At 31.5% G+C, this 20,115-nt stretch overlaps 1 protein-coding gene across 3 annotated transcripts in view; it reads right to left on the reverse strand.

The window, feature by feature from the left end:
- LOC106784246 overlaps positions 1 to 19,866 on the reverse strand; it is a 42,395-nt gene extending 22,529 nt beyond the window's left edge. For 2 of the 3 annotated variants that reach the window (XM_014743585.1, XM_014743600.1), the window contains exons 1-5: positions 19,407 to 19,866; positions 10,212 to 10,271; positions 6,453 to 6,912; positions 6,016 to 6,201; positions 5,374 to 5,645 (exon numbers count right to left, since the gene is read on the reverse strand). In XM_014743585.1, the coding sequence (XP_014599071.1) occupies positions 5,374 to 5,645; positions 6,016 to 6,201; positions 6,453 to 6,912; positions 10,212 to 10,221 (928 nt within the window). In that variant the 5' untranslated portion in view covers positions 10,222 to 10,271; positions 19,407 to 19,866. The remainder of the gene's footprint in view (positions 1 to 5,373; positions 5,646 to 6,015; positions 6,202 to 6,452; positions 6,913 to 10,211; positions 10,272 to 19,406) is intronic. The other variant, XM_014743592.1, reaches the window with a different exon arrangement.
- Positions 19,867 to 20,115: the final 249 nt, after the last annotated feature.

The raw sequence follows: 20,115 nt of genomic DNA on the forward strand, positions 1-20,115 counted from the left end.
ATAAATTTATTCAATTTTTTGTCAAAGTTCATTGTCATAATTATCGGTACGTTTAATCGAAATATAAAACAAATGTTGCATATAGAAATATTATTTTTTCAAAATAATCATCAGTAATACTTTTGATTAAAATTCATTCGATCTTCATTCTTTAAATAGAAATGAAAAAAAAAAAGAGTCGAAAAAATAATCGATAGAAACACGTCCGCAGATTTCCAAAGAGGGTAATAAATCATTTGGGCAGTTATTCAAATGAGATTTTATAGTCCGATTGAAATTTTCATTCGTGCTTGTCTCTCTCGCGATTTGATAGAGTATATACACGCGAGTATGCGAGGAACGAATCGCGATTGGACGAGAGTATCGTTCCTTCAACTTCCGGAAGCGTAGTTGTGCGGACGGGACCGAGAGTGGAGAGTTGCTGCCACCGGAAATCGTGAATCCGTGCTCGTGCGACATCAGGAAGTATAACCGGTAAATATATATGCAGATGGAAAAAGCATTGCTTATGGAATGCTTAATTTTTCTACTCACTTTTGCTCGTTAAATGGTATATATATATATATCTTTTTTTTTATCTATTCTAATCGTGTCTCAAATACAATTTGTATTTTTGTGTTTTTGTGTTCAAATTATTATTACAACATTTAATCGTTAATCAAATTTTTTTAAAATGTATAATCAAAGATAATTATAATAACGTTTGAAAAATGATTATTTTATATAATATATCTATTTATTATTTTAATATAGTCATTGTAAATGAATTATTTAAAAAAAAATAAAATAAGAAAGAACATATATCTGTTAAAAATATTGAGAATCTTCGACATTTGAAATTGTTTTCATTGTTAGATGTATACGAGTTATCGATACAACGGCAAATCCTATTATCGAAGTTTATGCTTGACTAGGAGACGCGTTAAACAATGCTGATTGCAATCATTGAAGTGGTTCTATTGGAAGTGTTATTTACATGACTAAACCTATTATGCTTGTAGTTATAATCAATGGAAGCCAACATTTGATCTATTTATTTATGCACCAGTAGGATCCTATTCCAATATTCATTAACAATAGAAACGTTCTGAAATTCTCTTAAACGATTAAATGGTATATATATATATACATACATGTTTATCGTGTCTGTCTGAATAATGTTTAATTTCAAGTAAATATATCATTAATCGTCATTTAACTCTTTGAGGCAAGCGATTGTAAAGAAAATAAAAATCTAAGTTGTACAGAGTGATCAATCACATCACTTACTCAGCTTCCAAATTAATACAAAACATTAAATAATATATATTTGTTTTTATTATAAAACGATTTATTCCCTCACAAATAAACAACATATATAATTTACTAATACGTTTTGACTTGTTTGAAATTTTACTTTTCATTTATTTACTCAATTATCGTTGATTCTCGTAGCATTGCCAATTGAATGAAAAACTTTGAATAAAATATCAAATTGTACGATTACGAGTAACTTTTCGCGATAAGTTAAAACATATTTCATCGTGTATAAAAACAAACAAAAAAGTAAAAACAAAAGTAAACAACAATTTTGTATCCATTCAATTTTAAAAGAATTAAACCGAACGAGAGAATTACATTCGCATGATATTATTGTTCGATGAAAGAGTATTATGAGGAAGACAGATTTACGATATGTGTGTGTGGTAGGTACAACAGCGAAGTAGAGAGAAAATGTGATGAAATGTCGTTCGATCGTGTGCGAAATATCACAAGAGTCTCGTACGTTTACACAATGTAAATAAATCGAGAAGAGGGACGATTTGTTTGAACGATGTCGCTCGTGAACGACAACTATCCATCTGTCTTTCTCTCTCTCTCTCTCTCTCTCTCTCTCTCTCTCTCTCTCTCTCTCCCTCTCCCTCTCTCTCTCTCTTTACTAATGTCATCCTCTGGCCCAGATGCACTTCCCTTCCCCTTTCTACTTCAACTATATAGGTCCTCGGATGTAACAGCAGCAGCTTACCGGATGCACCGATCCTTTCGTCGTTCTTGTACACAATTTATTCCGTTCGTAGGGTTCAAGCACTGCGAACCTAATAAAACAGGGTCGAGAGAAAGAAAGAAAGAAAGAAATAAAGAAAAGAGAAAGAGAGCAGAGGGTACGAGACTTGACAATGTCAACAAATCGACTGGTTGACTTCCGTTCTCTGTTGACACCGTTTTAAACCCTTTCGACAGGTTCCAAATAAGGTGAACGTTGAATAATGTTAGATAAATAATTATGGAGGATAGAAGGTGTATTGTTTTGTTTTTAAAATTCTTCATCATACAAATAATTGTTATAGTTTGTTTGTATAATTTGTAAAAAAATATTTACGATTCTGTTAAATGAATTCGAACGAATCATTATAATCGTTATATTATATTAGTATTAATCATTTTGATACAGTGTAATACTGTAAAAAGAATAATAAATAATATATTGTAATAATTTTGGAGGTATTGAATAAAATATTCATAGTTTAACACATTTTTTTTTTTTGCTTTTGGTTATATTTAGATGGAATATTTAAAAAAGAGAGATGGGACCTTGAGACGTCCCCGGACGTCTTAAAAATTCACGAGGGAACGAACGTCTCGATTATTTTTAACCAAATACAGTTGACAGGAAGAGAGACAATTTCTATGTCCTTTTTTTATCTTAATAAAAAATAAAAAAAAAACAAGTTTTTTCTTGTGTTTTTTTTTTCCTTTTTTTTTTCCATACGTCTGTGAAAGTCAATGTGCGTCTACCAGAAGAAGAGCGAAATTGGAATAAAAATTCTCGAAGAGAGTATGGTAGGAAAGTTCACGGCCCATTTCCGGCTTTAATTAAAAACAGAACGAAAGAGAGAGTGAGGGAATAAAAAATCGAACGTCCTCATTTTTAAAACCGTTATTGCTGATCGCTTGAATTTCAATCGAAGGAAAACAAAATGTTGTACTTTTTTTTTTTTTTTTACTAATAGTTAATTTTTTTTATGATAAATTGATTTTATGGTAAAAGTATTCGTACGAACTTAGTCTAATTTGAATAATTGGCATGCATTAAAATCATAAAAAAATATTTGTGTAACTATAAGAGAGAAGATTAAAAACAACAAAAAAAAAAGAATTAAAATAAATTATTTTAAATACAAAAATAATGATATATACAATATATAATTATATTATTATATATGTATAATAATGAAATATATTTTGAATGTGAAAATTATTATATATCTTGAATAAATGGTTATTCTACGGGTGTCGTGTTGTTTACCGATCAAGAGAGTAGCGATTAGTATTGGTCCCTCATCGAAACGTGCGGCACGTGCAAGCAAAGCGAAGGGCCATCGGAAGGGCAGGTCAAAAGCTTTTGTACACGTGGGACCGATTTCTTTCAGCAGCCAATCGTTATACAGAACCTATCTAACGTCGTAAATTTTCGAACTCTTCTCTTATACATTTCTTCATGGTTCTCTGGACAAGTTCGACGTCCCGTCGACGGAAAAAGCTATGACTTTCGACAATCGAATACTAAAGGGGGGGAATTTCCGGGGACGTTCTAAATCCAACGTTATTACTGTTCTATCTATACACAATTGTCTTTTTCACTTTATCTTTTTTTTTCCATTATTTTATACTTAATATTATATTTTATAAATACATGTCTACAGGTAATTATGAAAGAGGATTTAGTTAAAAAAATTAAGAACATCGTGTTTTTACGTTTAAAAAAATTATATTTTAATATTATATATTCTATCTCTCTCTCTCATAAAATTAATAAGAACAAATTTTGTTATCTTTATCTACCATCGTAATAATTATTTTCGCATATACGAGATGAAATAATTAACACTAAAAAACTATCGAATTTGTATTTCTCTGTTAATATTTTCTATATCAATGGGTTTTATTTAACCTGTCACGGTAGGTTCAACGTTATAGATATCTTTTCTTTTTTATTTTGTTTTTTGGAAATATTACCAATAGCGTTAAATATGATTTAATTGAGAGTTTTCTTTTTCTTACGAATTTGATCGTAATATAATTTTACCTTTCATTTATAATATAAGTTAATTTATATTTGGAACAATGTTGACTGTTTTTAGAATAAGATTAACTTTCTATATCTGTCTTGTGTTCTTCTCATGAGTTCTCTTAATCTGTGTAGTTGATCGCAGATCAACCGGATATCCCTTATAGCCAAGAATCTTGATTCGCGTCTCGAAGTCGAATACGCGACGTGAAAGTGGAATTATCGCGCGAACCCTCAGACGTTAGTAAATACGTTCCCAGTAGTAGCTACTCCGGCTAGCTTTGAGAGGAAAAGATGATAATAAATCTTCTATTTCTGTTAAACCTTTTCGGTACGTCCCTCAACGACATCGTTTAATCGTGTTCACCTGCTTCCGTGTAACGTAGCTGCAATATTTGCAAACGTTCTCTTTCCAAATGATTTGTTAGATGAGGACGAACCTTTGCATGATCGCTTTATCTTCTCGTTACTACGATGATCTATGATCCTTGTATGCAATAAATATATCTTACGTAAAAAGATAAGTTTTGTAAGAAATATATATATATTAGTTTACAAGATTTAAATATATCTTTATTCGTTATTAATTTTTTTTTTTGTAAATATAACGTTTGATTTTCTAAGAATATTAAAAGTTTACTTTATAATTTCTATATCATTTCTACTGCAATTAAAAATCATCCATAGAGTTCCCGTACACAATGAATATTTTTCAAATAATACATTATTTATATTACTGTTTCATTTTCACATTTACTGTTTTGAATTCGTTCATTTTATCTAATCATCGTGCTTATGAATAATTTGAAAATTATTCGTTTTCATAAAATCGAGCGTTAACATAACTGAAGAATTGATCGTTTGTCGTATCAGTCTGGACAACTCGTTGACACAATTTGACAATTCTCTCTTTCTCTCTCCCTCTCTTTCTAATTCCTTACTCGCAAATTATGTAGCGTGTCAATCGCGTAACGAGACTATTGTGATTGCGATCTATGCGGGTAAGCTGTTCACAAAATGCACGCCGTGGGAACACGCGACTTGTCTATTGAATATGACCGTACATAATAATAATAATAATAATAATTATCATTGACCATTAATCAAGATATATATATATAGAATGCCGGTCTGTCGATCTCTTTCTGTCGTTTTTAAATCGTTCCAAAATAATCACCCATTACGATTCTATTTTGTTCCATTATGTTAGAACACGAATAGTACGAATAGAAGATATGAATGCTTTGAAATATTTCTTGGAAGACAAGATTTTCTCGAACGTATGAAATGACCTCAATATGATCTAGAAAAAATAATAAACTTACCTTTACTGGATGAACTTCTGTGTCTTCTACGCCTGAATCTGCAATCATTTGATCTGTTCCTTCTGTCATCGGCATGAACGATACCATCAACTGCATCGGTTGGTATTGGTGGTGCCATAACACTAGGTTCTACTAGAACTTCAACTGTTTGAGTAGGTCTTCTTCCAGGACAATGATTTCGATCTTTTCCAAGAAAAGTACCAACGGAGTGTCTTCTTTGACCTGACGCCGCTGATCCCGGTGACGGCAAGGTTGATGACAAATTGTAATACCTACAATTAATGAAAAATTATACTTCTTTTGTAATACTTGACTTATTAAATTATTTCATAAATAACGTAGGGATGATTTATTATAAATATATATACCGTGAAAGACCGAAACTGGAGAATGTTAATACATACCAAATACGTCGATGCAACACCGAATATTTGAGTATTTTCTTATATATTAATATTTCGGACATATACCAAAGCGACCATGTGAATCTAGACATTTTCTAATTTTGGTCTTTCTCGGTAACATATATATACAAGACTGTGCAGCAAAATTTTAGAAATGGATTTAAAAGAAAAACGATATTAACAATAGTTCCTTTGTATGATATTGTTAAAAGAAAAATAAAGAAAATATTTGACTAACTTTGCATCATCAACACCAAGGAATACTTCTTCCGCGGAATCTTCATCGTCATCGTCGTCGTGGTCGTTACCATCACCGGAAAGTCCACAGTAAACCATATCATTTGAAAGAAGCTCACTAGCTGATTTGAGGACTCGTCTATTACGAGCAGGACGACGTCTGTCGTTCTCGGAGTGTGAATGTGATCTGTGATCAGATATTTATTGTTACGTAATTGATATAATAAAAATAGCTGTTATAAAATATCGAATTTGTTTAATACATAATATAATGTATATCTGGTAAACAATTATATCGTAGCGAAATGTAAAGAATTATTATTATTGATTACAAGTGTTTTTAACAAAAATATATAATTATAATTATAATCATTTAATTAGTTTTGAAAGAAATACGTATAGGTAACCAGATAAATAATTATAATTAAATAGATTCACCTGTGAGGTAAATAAGTTGGTGCGACATCCGAAGGTCTAGGATCACCTTTGAGAAATTGTTGGGTCCTTTCGTGATCATTGGCACTTACGGATCTAAATAAATTTCTAAAGCTTCTTCTTTGATTAAACGGACCGGATGTAGCACCGTTTCCTACGTTTCTAGACAACATAGGTACCCTTTCTTCAGTTGGCGTTGACGGTGTTGATCCACTGGATCCACTAATTCGATGACTAGATGATTCCTGATGATTTGTTGAAGTACTTGCTGTCGAAGCTGATGTCACGCTAGTAGAAGACGTGGCACCCATTTTGCAGGTAGGCCGACGTCGAAATAGACCCGTCAAGCCAGGGTGTCTACGGTGCGTGTGATTCGTCGATGAGGATGGACAAATTGACGATGGTGTCGTCGTCGTGCCCGTCGACGACGTTGACACCGACAACGAGAAATACGAGGGGTTGTCTGTAAACATACGGACCCAACGTTCCGATGATCAATTGATAAATCGATAAACTATTTTTCGATGTTCTTCAATATCTTGTTGATGACACACTGATGTTAATTAACTTTAATGACCCTTATCTTAAGTATTAATTACTTTTATTTTAGAATATCTTTTACAAATATTATCTTTTTAACTTTTAATTGTTCTGCTTTAAATTGACAAAATGTTTAATTACGAAGATAAAGTATCATTGATCGTTATTATATATAAAAATGTTATTTCGATATTTGTCTTATACGTATGATCAATAAATAAGTAAATAAAGTTCGATTATAAGAATAATATGTATAACACAAGATCGAAGATAATTCAAGTCTTATTGTTCATTCTCAACGGATAAAGTCACTTGCATATTTTATAAATTTCACCTAGATTCTTTAGAGAAATAATTGAACCAATTTGACGCTTGAATAATTAGTATAAATATAAAGAAAAATAATCTTCCTTGACTTCTTGATTTTCTTTTGATCTTTGAATTTTATCGATTCAAGCGTGAGACTATCGAATTCCATTGATACGTCATCCGGTAAAATTATAAATTATATTCGAATTTCTAAGAATCCTTTAACAGTATTTTATTATAAGACTTCACTGTTACCACTTTAGCTTTCACGTTGTCCGATTTGAATTTTGTCTTTCATATTATAAAAAGATTAATTAAAAATTGTTCATTCTTCATAGTACAAATGACATATATATATTAACAAAAAGAAACGAGAAAGGAATTATTTTTAATTAATCACACACTAGTCTCGATTATGAAATAATTCAAAAGGTGAATACTCTATAGTTCTTTCTTTTAAATGGTACAGCCGGAATACATAGAAATAATTCACCGAACATAGAGTGTATTAAAGTGACTGCGCGAGGGTCCACCTGGGACTGTTCTGATAGCAGTGCATGGTGTCCACTGTCTATGGGACGCTATGGACGAAGTGAAGAAAATGAGTATAGTGGGGAGGGATGGACCGGACGCTGTGTACGTTAGGTCCCCACCCTACCCCACTACCCTGCTTCGTTAGTATCCCTCCAGGAACGTATACTCGGTTGCACCGGAAATGCACCTCCGCCAACGCGATCCACGCGCTGTTACTCCTTGAAGATAAATCGACTTTGTAAGGGAAACGATGAGAAAGAGTAGGTTGGGGAGGAGGTAGGGAGATCGGAAGGGTGGGGTAGGGAGAGGGGGGAGAGGGGGAGAAAAAACCCTACCAATTTTTACTACATCTTCCAGCAGTATAGTCTTCCTACTCTACCCTTTACTGTCCTTTTCTTTTCTTTTTTTTTTGTTTTTTTTTTTTGCTTTTTATATCTTCCCTAAGGAGCTAAATTTACGATGTAGTAAGATGGGATATGTTTTGCTACTCGTTTTTGCCATTACTGTTAGTGTCATGATTAAGATTTAGCATGTACATAATTTTCTCGTAAAGATGATATTCGTAATTAGCGCAATTAGTATATAAATAATTTGATAAGAAATAAGATTTTAAAAATGATAATTTAAACATGCTGTTGCCAATGTTTCAACGTAATTGAGATTACAATTTTAAATATGTATATTTCGTGGATATTATTCTTCTTGTTTTTTCTTTTTATTCTCCCTTTTTTACAGGTTCGAGTCATTTCTTTATCAGCACCTTTTCATATTACTCAATCTTTTCAACTATCAAACAGATCGCTTTTTTTTATCATGTTTATAAAGTCAATAGCATACGATTTTTGTTTCTTTTTTTTCTTTTTCGAAAGGGTCATCCATCTATTTTATTAACCATGCCAAACGTTGCTTGATTTTAGTGATTTAAAAAAGAAACCAGTAGCTCAACACGACTAGCTCGTTAACTCGTAGTTAATATTAATATTATTCTTTAAAAAAGAAAAAAAAGGAAAATACACAATAATAATAATAATAATAATTGTCGAATATTGTTGAATATTAAACGGATTGATTATTTATCATATGTAAAAATATGTATCTTAGTGAATCTCACAGTTGAATTTGAAGATTGCAGAGTCCCATAAGGAATTTGTGTAGGAGATTAGAATTACGTGGGGTGACTAGAAATAAAGAAACAAGAACGGTATCGTCGTACGTCTTAGGATTACGAATTGTCACCGAATGGTAGGGATTCTTATAAGACGTAGAGTAAAGTAAAAAAGAAAAAAAAAAGAATATAAACGTTCGCGAGAGAGAGGAAGAGAGAAAGAGAGATAGGTATTGAGTAAAAAGGTAACGTTCGAATAGATCGAATTACTTTCATCCTTTTTTATTTTTCTCTCTCTCTCTTTCTTTGCCATGAAAGTACGCGGATTTTTCTATAATCTTCTTTTCACTTTCTTTTATTCTTCTTCTTCTTTATTTTTTTTTTTATCTTTTTTTCCCCCATTTCTTTCTTAAGAAGAGTCGCACGTTGGAAATTAGAAATCTCGTGGAATAGAAAAAGGGTCGTGTTACTGGTATCTTCAAAAGGGCCGCCTTTTTCATGAGAAGAACGAAGAAGAAACCACGGCTGGCTTTTGATTAGCCTAACGCATACCCTTTTCTGCTGCTTGGGTTACTCTTCGTTTTTCTGAGAACTCGGAGATATTGATTAAAAATCTGTCGACGTAAGATAAGTTTCCTCCGAGAGTAAATGAAAATGAAATAAATGGCATAAAAAAAGGCGTAATGTCAAAAATATAATTGTCTATACATTGAAGATAAATGTTATTATTAACGTATTGAACACCGACCTAGCGTTATTGCGAGATTTTTTTTTTTATAATATGTAAGCATGTTTTAAACGTTTATATATTATTTACTAATCATTATTTATTTTTTTTCTGCATTTATTTAATTTCTAGCAAAACATAGATAACGTTCTGTGGCAAAATCAGATCAACACAATCACTCTGTAAAAATTTTGTTCGTAAGACAAGCAATGTGAACGAACAATGTTCAATGCGTGTTAAAATATATTTTGAACATACGGAGATATTATAATCTGTTAATGGATTCTGTTAAAAGAAAAGGAATTTATTTACGTTCATTTGGAAATCTATCTATTCCTCGAATTTCTCATTTAAATAGAAAGAGAAAGAGATACATGGGAATGGGTGAAAAAAAGAGAGAAAGGTGGAAAAAAGGGACAGATAGATGGTACGGAATACGCGGTAGTTGCATACGTTGAGCGCGTGATTATGCGTAAATTACGTGACTCTAATCTCTAATCTACTACTGGGGTTTGGTCCAGGTTAGACTGTAAAATGCCATACTCACCGACTGCCATGATGACCTCCTATCCTCTTCGACCAATCCTGGACCACCTTCCTTGAAATTCTGTAATAGCAATGCAATAAAAACATTTCAATACCTTTGGAATTTCTTTGTCGTATGAGAGACAGATTAAAGCAAGATTTACGATGCTTTATAAGCATAAATTTGAAGTAAATTTATGTTAATATGATAAAAATAAAAAAATATCTTACACCGATAATATCTTATTCTAATAATTAAATTCAATGTGAAATAAAAAATATTTAAATATAATACGTGTTCATTGTGTTCATCATTGTTCGAAGATTTTACGAAGATTAGATCTTTGGAAAAGAAAAGGGACGAACATTATGCTATATTCTTTTGAAAGTTATTGAATTACTAACGTAAAATTATTAATGAATCGAATATATATAATAATAATTTTTAAATTATATATTTAATATATATTGTTTTGACTAAAAGAGATATAAAATTAAATTGTTTCTTTTTATTTTTCATTTGGGAAGAACAAAAGGTAACGGATCGTGGAAGATAATGTTAATGAATGCGATTTAATTTAATGATAAATTGCAGAGAAGTAAATTACAATGAAAATGAACGAATTTCAAACTATGTTAATAATGGATTAACGATGGATAGTTACTTGCATCTCATTATAAAATTCGCTCAGTTCGCGATTCGATTGAGTAATAATGTGAATACGTTCTTTGTAATTAATCAAATCGAATCTAAAATGATTTTCATGACGATTTTAAAGCAACGGTTGGCTCCTTTGTGAAATCCATATCAAATTAAATTAATAATTAAAATGTAATGAAATGTGTTTTATATGGAAAACTTATAACAGCGATTACTATGATGTCATGTTGCGAAATTTAGCGTATACATTAATTTTTGTCGTGACATTAATTGACTTTTTGATTATCTATTCTTATTTTGCTTCTAAAATGTTTGTAAAAGAAAAAAATTACTGGTGAACTAATTTATAAAATTAGAATAAAAGAAATACATAGATCGATCATTTGTTAATTTTTTACGGTTACATTGAAGAAAAGATATTTTTTAATCCTTTATCGGCATGGTAGATTTTACTAATGCTAGGGAGGTGGGTTTTTCCACAATGCTATTGTTATTTAAAAAATTTGAAAAACTTTATTAATGCTTTTTAGGGTTTCTAAAATATTATCTAAAAATAATTATATTGAAACATGGTTAGACTCACGATGCCGATATACAGAATGTAATTTTATCTTGCAGAGGAATAAATTCGTTTGTAAAATTTACGATAAATTCAATTCACTGAGAAGATAGAAAATTAAATATAAAATTTTTCAATCGTCGATTGTTTATCGATTATGTTTTATAACGAAAGTATTAAAAAGCAGAAATTTATTTGATAAAAAAAAAAATTCGTCTGATAACGCGCGTTATCATTAGTATACACGCTTTGCAAGATTACAAAAGAAAATGAACTTTGGAAAACAATTGCATCATTGATTTTTCAAAGACGATTGAAGCGATCGAATTAATGTATGTTTACTTTTTTCTCCGAGATTGTAAATACTCGGTTTTTTTCACGAAATATAATTTGAGATTATTTCTAAAACATTCGATTGAAAGTAACGAGATATCCATGCAATTTGAATGAATCTCTGAAGAAAAGGTAAAATCTAATAGTATATAGTAACGCGATATTAAAATCATATTGCAACATTAACTAAACGAAATTACTTTATGTTGATTTTTCATCAACGAATTATCAATTATCATTAAATCGTATCGAGAATTCTTTTACGGAATAAAAATATATATCGCGTAACAATAATAATTATTAAATATTATTAAATGTCATTGGATTTTTGATAACAAAAATGATAAGATATTAAACGAATCGTATATTAGTTTAATCAAGAGAAAGTGCACGAATATCGAGGTATATAGTTTCATTCATCTCGCAGAAAATACACGAGAATATTATATTTAGCTCGTTTGCAGATGGAGATAGATAGATAGAGAGATAGAGTGAGATAGAAAGAGAGAGAGATAGGACATGAGAGACGCGTGTCGCACGAGAGTATCTCATGGTTACGTGAGATAGGAAAATATGAGAGAGAAAGAGAGAGAGAGAGAGAGAGAGAGAGAATGAAAGGGTAAAATCGAGCACGGAGAGGTTCATTCATGTTTTATGAACGATATTGGTGTTGCAAATCGTTGTCACGCCACGTTCGTTGCGATCGCAGCTGCGTTTCCTCTTCCGTTGCACTCGTCATCGATCTTTCAGTATTTCGCGCACACTCTACGTCATCGTAGTACCTTTAGTCTAGATATCTGGGTTAATTAATGTAATCTCGTTTCGATGTAAAAAAAAAAAAAAAAAAAAAAGAAGAAGAACGATAAAAGGAATTACGAGCTTTTATATATTTTTTACTATTTTTTTTGTTTTTCTTTTATTTAAATTTTTTTTTTGGTCAATCGTTAACACGTCGTTTGCTAACATTAATTTTAATCGTTACACAATTTTGCAAGTTATGCGATTCGCGAATGTATTCGCGAGTGTGTGATATAAGTCGTTATTTTTTTTGTATGAAAACAGGGGAAAATATTCCATACGTTTGTCACGAAATTTTGTTCGAAAAATAAAACGAATAAAATCCAATTTATTTTGATCGCGAATACTACGAATATAGATCTTAAGAATATATTTTTGTCCGATGAAAATATGTTATTTTATTTTTGTTTCCGAGCAATAACGTTCCCTCAAATTTTTTCATAATCCACCTTGGCGTCTCCGCGTAAGTCATTTCATCCATGAGAATCCTAAAATTCGTTCGTCCATTAAGAATCACTTAAAACGTTGTAACTTGATGGATCGCGAAAATCTGTCCGGTCTCGTGTGAAATAAGTAAGATATATAACGCGATAAATCACGCGTATATCACTCGTAAATTTTCTCATTTCAAGAATGATATCGTGGGGTTAAAGATACCGGTTTAAAGATCTATGTGTATTAGACGTTCCGATTTTCGTATGATAATCGAACAAATTCTAAGAGAAAAAGATTTTCGGCGTAGAAAAACATTCATGCTATTCGCGAAAAGATCGAATTCCTGTTAAAAAGATATTTTATCGTTCGTTCGGTTAACTCGCGTGGGAATAAACGAATGATACGATCGTGCATTTTAACTAGAACCGATCTATGAACTCATTAGGGATACTGAAAGAAGACGAAAAGAGATGGTAAAGAAGACAGAGAACGGGTGAAGGAAGGGGGGTATCAAGAGGGTGTATAATCAAGAACTATACTTATTTTACGAACGACACACTGACGTTGCGAATAATAATTTTCGTTACTGCAGCTGCGCCGTGACGTTTCCTGTTGCGTGCGCCCTATCGTGTTAATCTTTGTGCTCGTAACCTATGAGCGTTACAAATCAAAACTAGCTGTACGGATTTAAACGTCATGTCACTAACGTATCCAGTAATAGGAAGGAAGAAAAAAAAAAAAATTGAGAAAAAAAAATAAAAGGTTCCATTAGCGAGCACGGACGTTGATTTCTCTTGTTGGTATATATTATTGTTTCTTTTTTTTTTTTTTTTTTTTTTTAATTTTTTCTTTTTCTTTTCGTCAAGGAGTATCAAGATGGAATTCATGTTTACGCGAGCGTGTAAGATAATTAAGAGAATGAATAATTACTGAATCGTTTCTGTAGAACAGAATGAAAAAGGACAGAGGAGGAAAAATTACTGAAGATGCAATTAATAGATCAAGAAAGAAAGAAAGAAAGAAGAAGAATCGTCATGAGATATTATCAATTTCGATTTCGAGTAAATTAAGATCGAAGATAAACGATAATGCGTGCAACTGTTAACGAAAGTTCTTTGAATAATTGCTTAAGTTGAAAAGAAAAATTGCTATCGAAATCTGACAAACTCGTTCGTTTTAACAAGGGGAGGTAACAATAGAATGTAATTAGCATCGTACAAAGTTCACTTAGTTTGGTTGTGCAGTCGGTTGAAGTTGTTCGTTCGTTCGTTCGTTAGAGTTTCTTCTTTTGATTTCTTCGCTCGAATTGTTATAGAAATTCTCTTTAAAGTTTTTCTCCAATAAGCATGCTACGATTCGTAGTAGTCGTTATCAAATACAATTTCTAATTTGTATTTCCAATTATCAATTTGAATAAAATGCTTCTTCTTCTTCTTCTTTTTTTGTTTCCTACGTTGCAACAATTAGACCTAATACATCGTCTTATTAGATTTACTATATTGTTTATTCGATCGTTGATTAAACCTAACGAATTACGGATACCAATTTTATGAGCAAACTCGTATAAACCGATAATACTAAACTCTTTATCAAGGGATTCTCCTCATTTTACTTAATAACGATTTTTCATTAGCTGAGTTTCGCTTTTCTACGAATCGAATTCGCCATCGCGAGTCAGCGAGTCATGAGAGTTTGCGTCTTGCGATTCTCGTTGCTGCAACGAGCACGCGTACTATTTTCGTACGCACTCTAAACGAAGAAGAGAGAGCGAAAGAGAGAGAGAAAGAAAGAAAGAAAGAGTGGAGGAGAGAGAGAGAGGGAGAGAGAGAGAGAGAGAGAAAGAGAGAGAGAGAGAGAATTAAAGTGATGTACGCGTTTTACGAAGGAAAAAAGAGAAAGAAAGAAAAAGAAGAGAAATAAGAAGAAGAAAAAGAAAGGAGTGGGTGAGAGGGTGGTTGAGGAGGGAGAGAAGGAGGAGGAGGAGGAGGAGGAGGGTGTGGGTTATCGTTCCCATGAAAGCTCCTCTCTTTGATTTACTCTCCCTGTCCAAACGAATCAGCTGATGCGATGAATCACGGTGAATAGCAGTGCGAATTAACACGTATATACTAGCTGTGTATTAACTCGATTCACCGTCAAGAAATATTTGCACGAGGAATCTCTACGTGTGTACGTGTGCGAGTTTGTGTGTGTGTGTGTACGTTTTTAACAAAAAATATCTCTCTTTCTCTTTATTTATATTATGTTTTTTTTAACTTCTATTTTTTATCATACCTCTTATCGAGATTTTTGAGGTTGCAAAACGAAGACAGAACAACACCAGCTACTTCTTGGACGTGTCTTGAATTAATTTAGAAAAAGAGTTTACTTGTTTGCGTCCTTGCATCGAGATAACGGGTTAGATAGAGAGAGAGAGAGATGGTAGGTTGAATAAAAAAATTAATAATAAAATAAAATTCTTTTCCACATAGGTATGTCGTTGACCTCTCGTCAACGTAATAGTAAAAAATAAAATAGAAAAAAAAGATCGATTTAATTGGAAAGGAAAGAAAAAGAAAAAAGAAAATAAAAGTACTAGAAGGTCGATCGAAAACGTAAAATACGCCCTTCCCGTGTATTAATTAATTATAATTGTTACGGAAGAATCATTAGAGCTATTACGTTTGTGATAGTCATCATAGATGATAGTGTTTGAAGGAAAGGAACGTGATACAGCTGGCTTAACGATTGGTCACCGATCGTTTGCCCTTTTCTATTAATGGAACTTCCGATCGTCGGTTTCAGCTAAGAGAACTAATTCACGTTGATCACAACGGTGCACCTGCAAAACCGAATTTCCGGTGCAGCACGTGCCCTCGGTGTACGGACTCCAAGGCTTGTACTACTACTAGCATACTTCACGCCCACAATTCGCCCTCTCTAGATCGAGATACGTGCCACACGGATCGTTAACTTCTACGTCGGCCGCGTAAATTAAAGTAAATTTCTGATTTATGCACACTGATAGCGAATTCAACGTCCATCTGGCTACCTTAAGTATGTATAAGGACAACCATGAAAAAGGGTCTCGGAGAAGTAAACTGACAAGGTTTTAACTATCGTTGTTCACTTTTTTGTTCATTCTTTTTTTATTTCTTTTATTTATTTTGCGTTACTAATGTTAGAAAACAAATTCTTATATCGAATAGCTACGTTATTTATTATCTATTATTTTTAATTCATTTATTTATGAGAATTATCATAGGTGTTTATATTTCGATACAGTTATTATTAAAAATTTGCATATTTACATTTTTTAAGATTAGTTTAATAATCGACCAATTGTTATAATATATGTTTAGTATTTTTAATCGATTTTATTTGTATACTTTGTTAGATATTATTATTTTTTATTATATCAATATGGTTAATTTTTTTATACAATTTGTTTTCTTCGATTTCTGTTTTTATCTAGGATATGTATGAAATTGGTATATCTTAATACAATCAGAATAATATTTAATCGTTTCTATGGAAATTCTATAGAATTTGAATTTTGTATTGTTTTAAACCAATATTGTGTTTCGAAATTATTTATTCGAATTAATGATAAACTATGTTAACAGTTTTAATAAATAGCTTGTGAAAGAATTATTTGAAAACTTTATATATTGATTTAAATATGATTTTATAAAAATACGAAGTAAATAATAAAATTCTTATAACTATTTATTCGTAATATTTTATATAGAAAAATAAACCTTTTTTTTCTTTACTTGATCGTTTTTTCTTCTTCAAAATAACGAATTAACGATAAGCAACGTTTAATGATAACACAATAAAACAAGAATAAATTTGAAATTAATTTTTTCTTCGATCCTAAGCCAAAGAAGATTTATTTTTTGCTTAAGCATATTCAACACATATTTTTACAAGCATTGTTCGAGTCTTACGTAACAAAAGCATTTGCGCTTATGGCACCGTTCGTCGTGGCACGATTTGGATGTCTATATATGCTCGATTAAACGCCCGTCCCGACCTTCTTACGATTTACTTGTCTTACTTTCGTATCCCGTTCGTTTCAATAGTGTGTCGCCAATGACAAATTTACCCAATTAATTTTTGTATTACCGTTCAATTACCTTTTTTCCTTTTTTATCTTTTTAAATCGTCTTATTTTAAAGAGCTCCTAAATCATGACAAACAAACAAAAATAATTGATTCCATATGAGCGTGACAGATGCTTGATAAGGTAACCAGGAAATAAAACTACGATGCGAACGTGTCAATCCTTCAAAACATTTTTCAGTTCGAATACCTTTATATTATTTTTTATTTTTTATTTTTATTACTTATTAATATTCCAAGCATAAAATGCACGAATGATACAATTTATTGGCATACGTTGAAATTCTTTAACGTTATTTATCGTATCTTATTATTCTCTTCCTTCTAATTTTAAATTCTATTTCTATTTGTATAAGAATACAAATTATCGATTTTCTATTTCGTTAATTTTTAATTTTTTTTTTTTCCATAACAAATCGTTTCGTACTAAATATATAAAATTAAAGAAATAAATTCATTCCAATTTTGCTTTTTCCTCTAGTTCCTTTTTTTATTTTTATTTTTACTTTTATCCCTGTGCCGTTGGATTTTTTCGATGTTCGAAAAACGTATTGAAAGCTCGAATGGCGCCAGTTAGGAATGCAATAGGCGTTGAAAGGAAACAAGTAAAAAAGGAAACGAAAAGGAAAAAAAGGTTTAGAGAAAAGTTGACGAATAGAATGAAAGTAAAGGAATAGAATCGGTTTCGTTCGAAAGCTATGCGATGTTTGAAGAAGAAGAAGAAGAAGAGAAGAACGATTTCACGTCGTCGTGTCGTACGAAACACGAAAGACGCACTCCTCGCGTCTGCTCAGATTCGGCTGTCAGGTTCGATCTATTAATATACGCGGTGAGCTGCCTGCCTAATTCCTAATGGAATATTCGTACAGATTCCTCAACATGGGCAATCCTAAAAATATTCTCCCCGCTGGAACGCTAAACGTGGAAAGTAAACGTTGTTCTCTCTTTCTCTCTCTCTCTCTCTATTTTTTTTATCCCTCCCTTATTTTCTTTCCATTTCTTTTTGTTTTTCATTTTTATTATTACAGTTATTTATTATTATGTAATATTATCTAATATATTGAGATTATAATTAGTGATACACAAATCATATTATACTTTGTATTTTGTTCTATATAGAAATTAATGAATTGTAATTGATGCAAAATATAAAATTAATTATTAACTTATTTTTTTTAAATATATATATATTGTTGATAGAATAAATTCATCTATCTATTTATTTTATTTAATGATAGTATTATTTGTTTGGATATTTTTATATTTTTGAATTTACCATTAGTATTGTAGTATATTTTGTCTACAATAAAATATACGACTCGGACGTTTTTCTTTTACGAAGTTATCTACAAAAATAAATGAATTGATTAATCGATATAATAAAATTGTATTAAAAAAACAAATAAATGATCTGTAACGTATATACGATTGAAAGAAATGTCTAGGGATTTTAAGTATATTAGTGAAAAAATCTTGAAACTTGTGTTGGAAAATCGGCAGGGGGCAAACTTTGATCCGACTTGTGTTAGAGCTCCGTCCTTCGTAGAATTCGTTTCTTCCTCGAAAACGGCTAACAAATTATTATTTTAAGCACTGACTAACGATTTGTTTTCACTCGCGCATCTCTTAAGAATCTCTCGAGGGAATCGTTCTCGCATCGACAATCATTATGTCGCGTTTTCTTCCTTGAAACTAAATTTCTACGTGTCGTGTAAAAGAATTTCAAGAATTTATTTGATCAGCACAGTCATTTTAAATCCACCACACTTAAAGGATTTACATTATATCTCAAAATAATCGTAATATATATTTACGAAATATTATTTCTCCTTAATAAATATTTATATCGTTTGTTCAATGAATCATCATTGAAATGATTTGTATCGGAATTTAGATTAACCGAAAAATCTGTATTTACTATTAAACGATTAATGATCGTCAAACTCGATCGTGATCTACGACGCATATCTTGCTTACGATTTGTTCTTTAAATATTCAAGATAATAATAACCACCACAAGTTAGCCAGTATAACATTTAATAGACACTGTATTCACTAGTATACGATAATATTAAATCGTAACAATATATGAATTATAATTATTTAAAAATACGATCTCATTAAATTCCTAATATTTTATACCACACAAATTATCCAATAAAACGATCGATCTCTCAATTTTATAATTCGATCGTAAGATTTACCAATCAAATTTTCAATGAACTTATTCAAATGAAACGTCGTCGAAAGAAAAACAGTTTTACTCGTTCCTGGCAGATGTTCCAAAAATTCAATTCAATTTAGAATATAATTATCTTTCTCACCTTTAATATTCACCTGTCAACGTCTCAGGATCATTATCTGTATTCCTTTACTAATCTAATTTATTTTTTTCTTTCTTTCTTTTTTTTTTTTTTTAAATTTTTTATCTCCTTCTCAACACATCCACAATTGTTCGTACACCTGTCCTTCCTAACGTTATTAATCCCAACTGAGATAAAATCAAAGGTGATTTCTCGAGTCGAATGAACACAAATTAACAACGTTTAAAACGTTATTATTCGATTAGCTAGCTGCTCGTCTTCAGGGTCGTCGTTTAAATGATGAAGGAAAACGGCACTGCACGCAAGCACGGCACAACACTTCACGGAATACTGACAGTCGGGCCAGAAGAAGAAGAGGAAGACTCGAACGTGGCCATGTGACCGTCGTCCGTGTTCGTGCTCTCCTTCTCTTATTCTTCTCTCATTTTCTTTCTCTCCGTTTATCTTTCTCTCTCTCACTTACTTTCTCACTCTCTCTCTATCTTTCTCTCTTTCTTTTTATTTTTCTTTTTCTTTCCATCTGTATTTCTCTCTCTCTCTCTCTTTTTCTCTTACACACCATACACACACTTACACACACAGATTACATGTACACATACATATCACTGCCACCACCCACGCATCTGGCAATGTACGAAGAAACGCCCATCTAAGCCACTATACGCACAGCAACGTTATTTCGAGATAAATAAGGATGGAAGGAGACCTT

Source organism: Polistes canadensis, unplaced genomic scaffold, assembly GCF_001313835.1.
Source record: "Polistes canadensis isolate GaletaPanama2010 unplaced genomic scaffold, ASM131383v1 scaffold_1, whole genome shotgun sequence".
NCBI classification, from domain to species: domain Eukaryota; kingdom Metazoa; phylum Arthropoda; class Insecta; order Hymenoptera; family Vespidae; genus Polistes; species Polistes canadensis.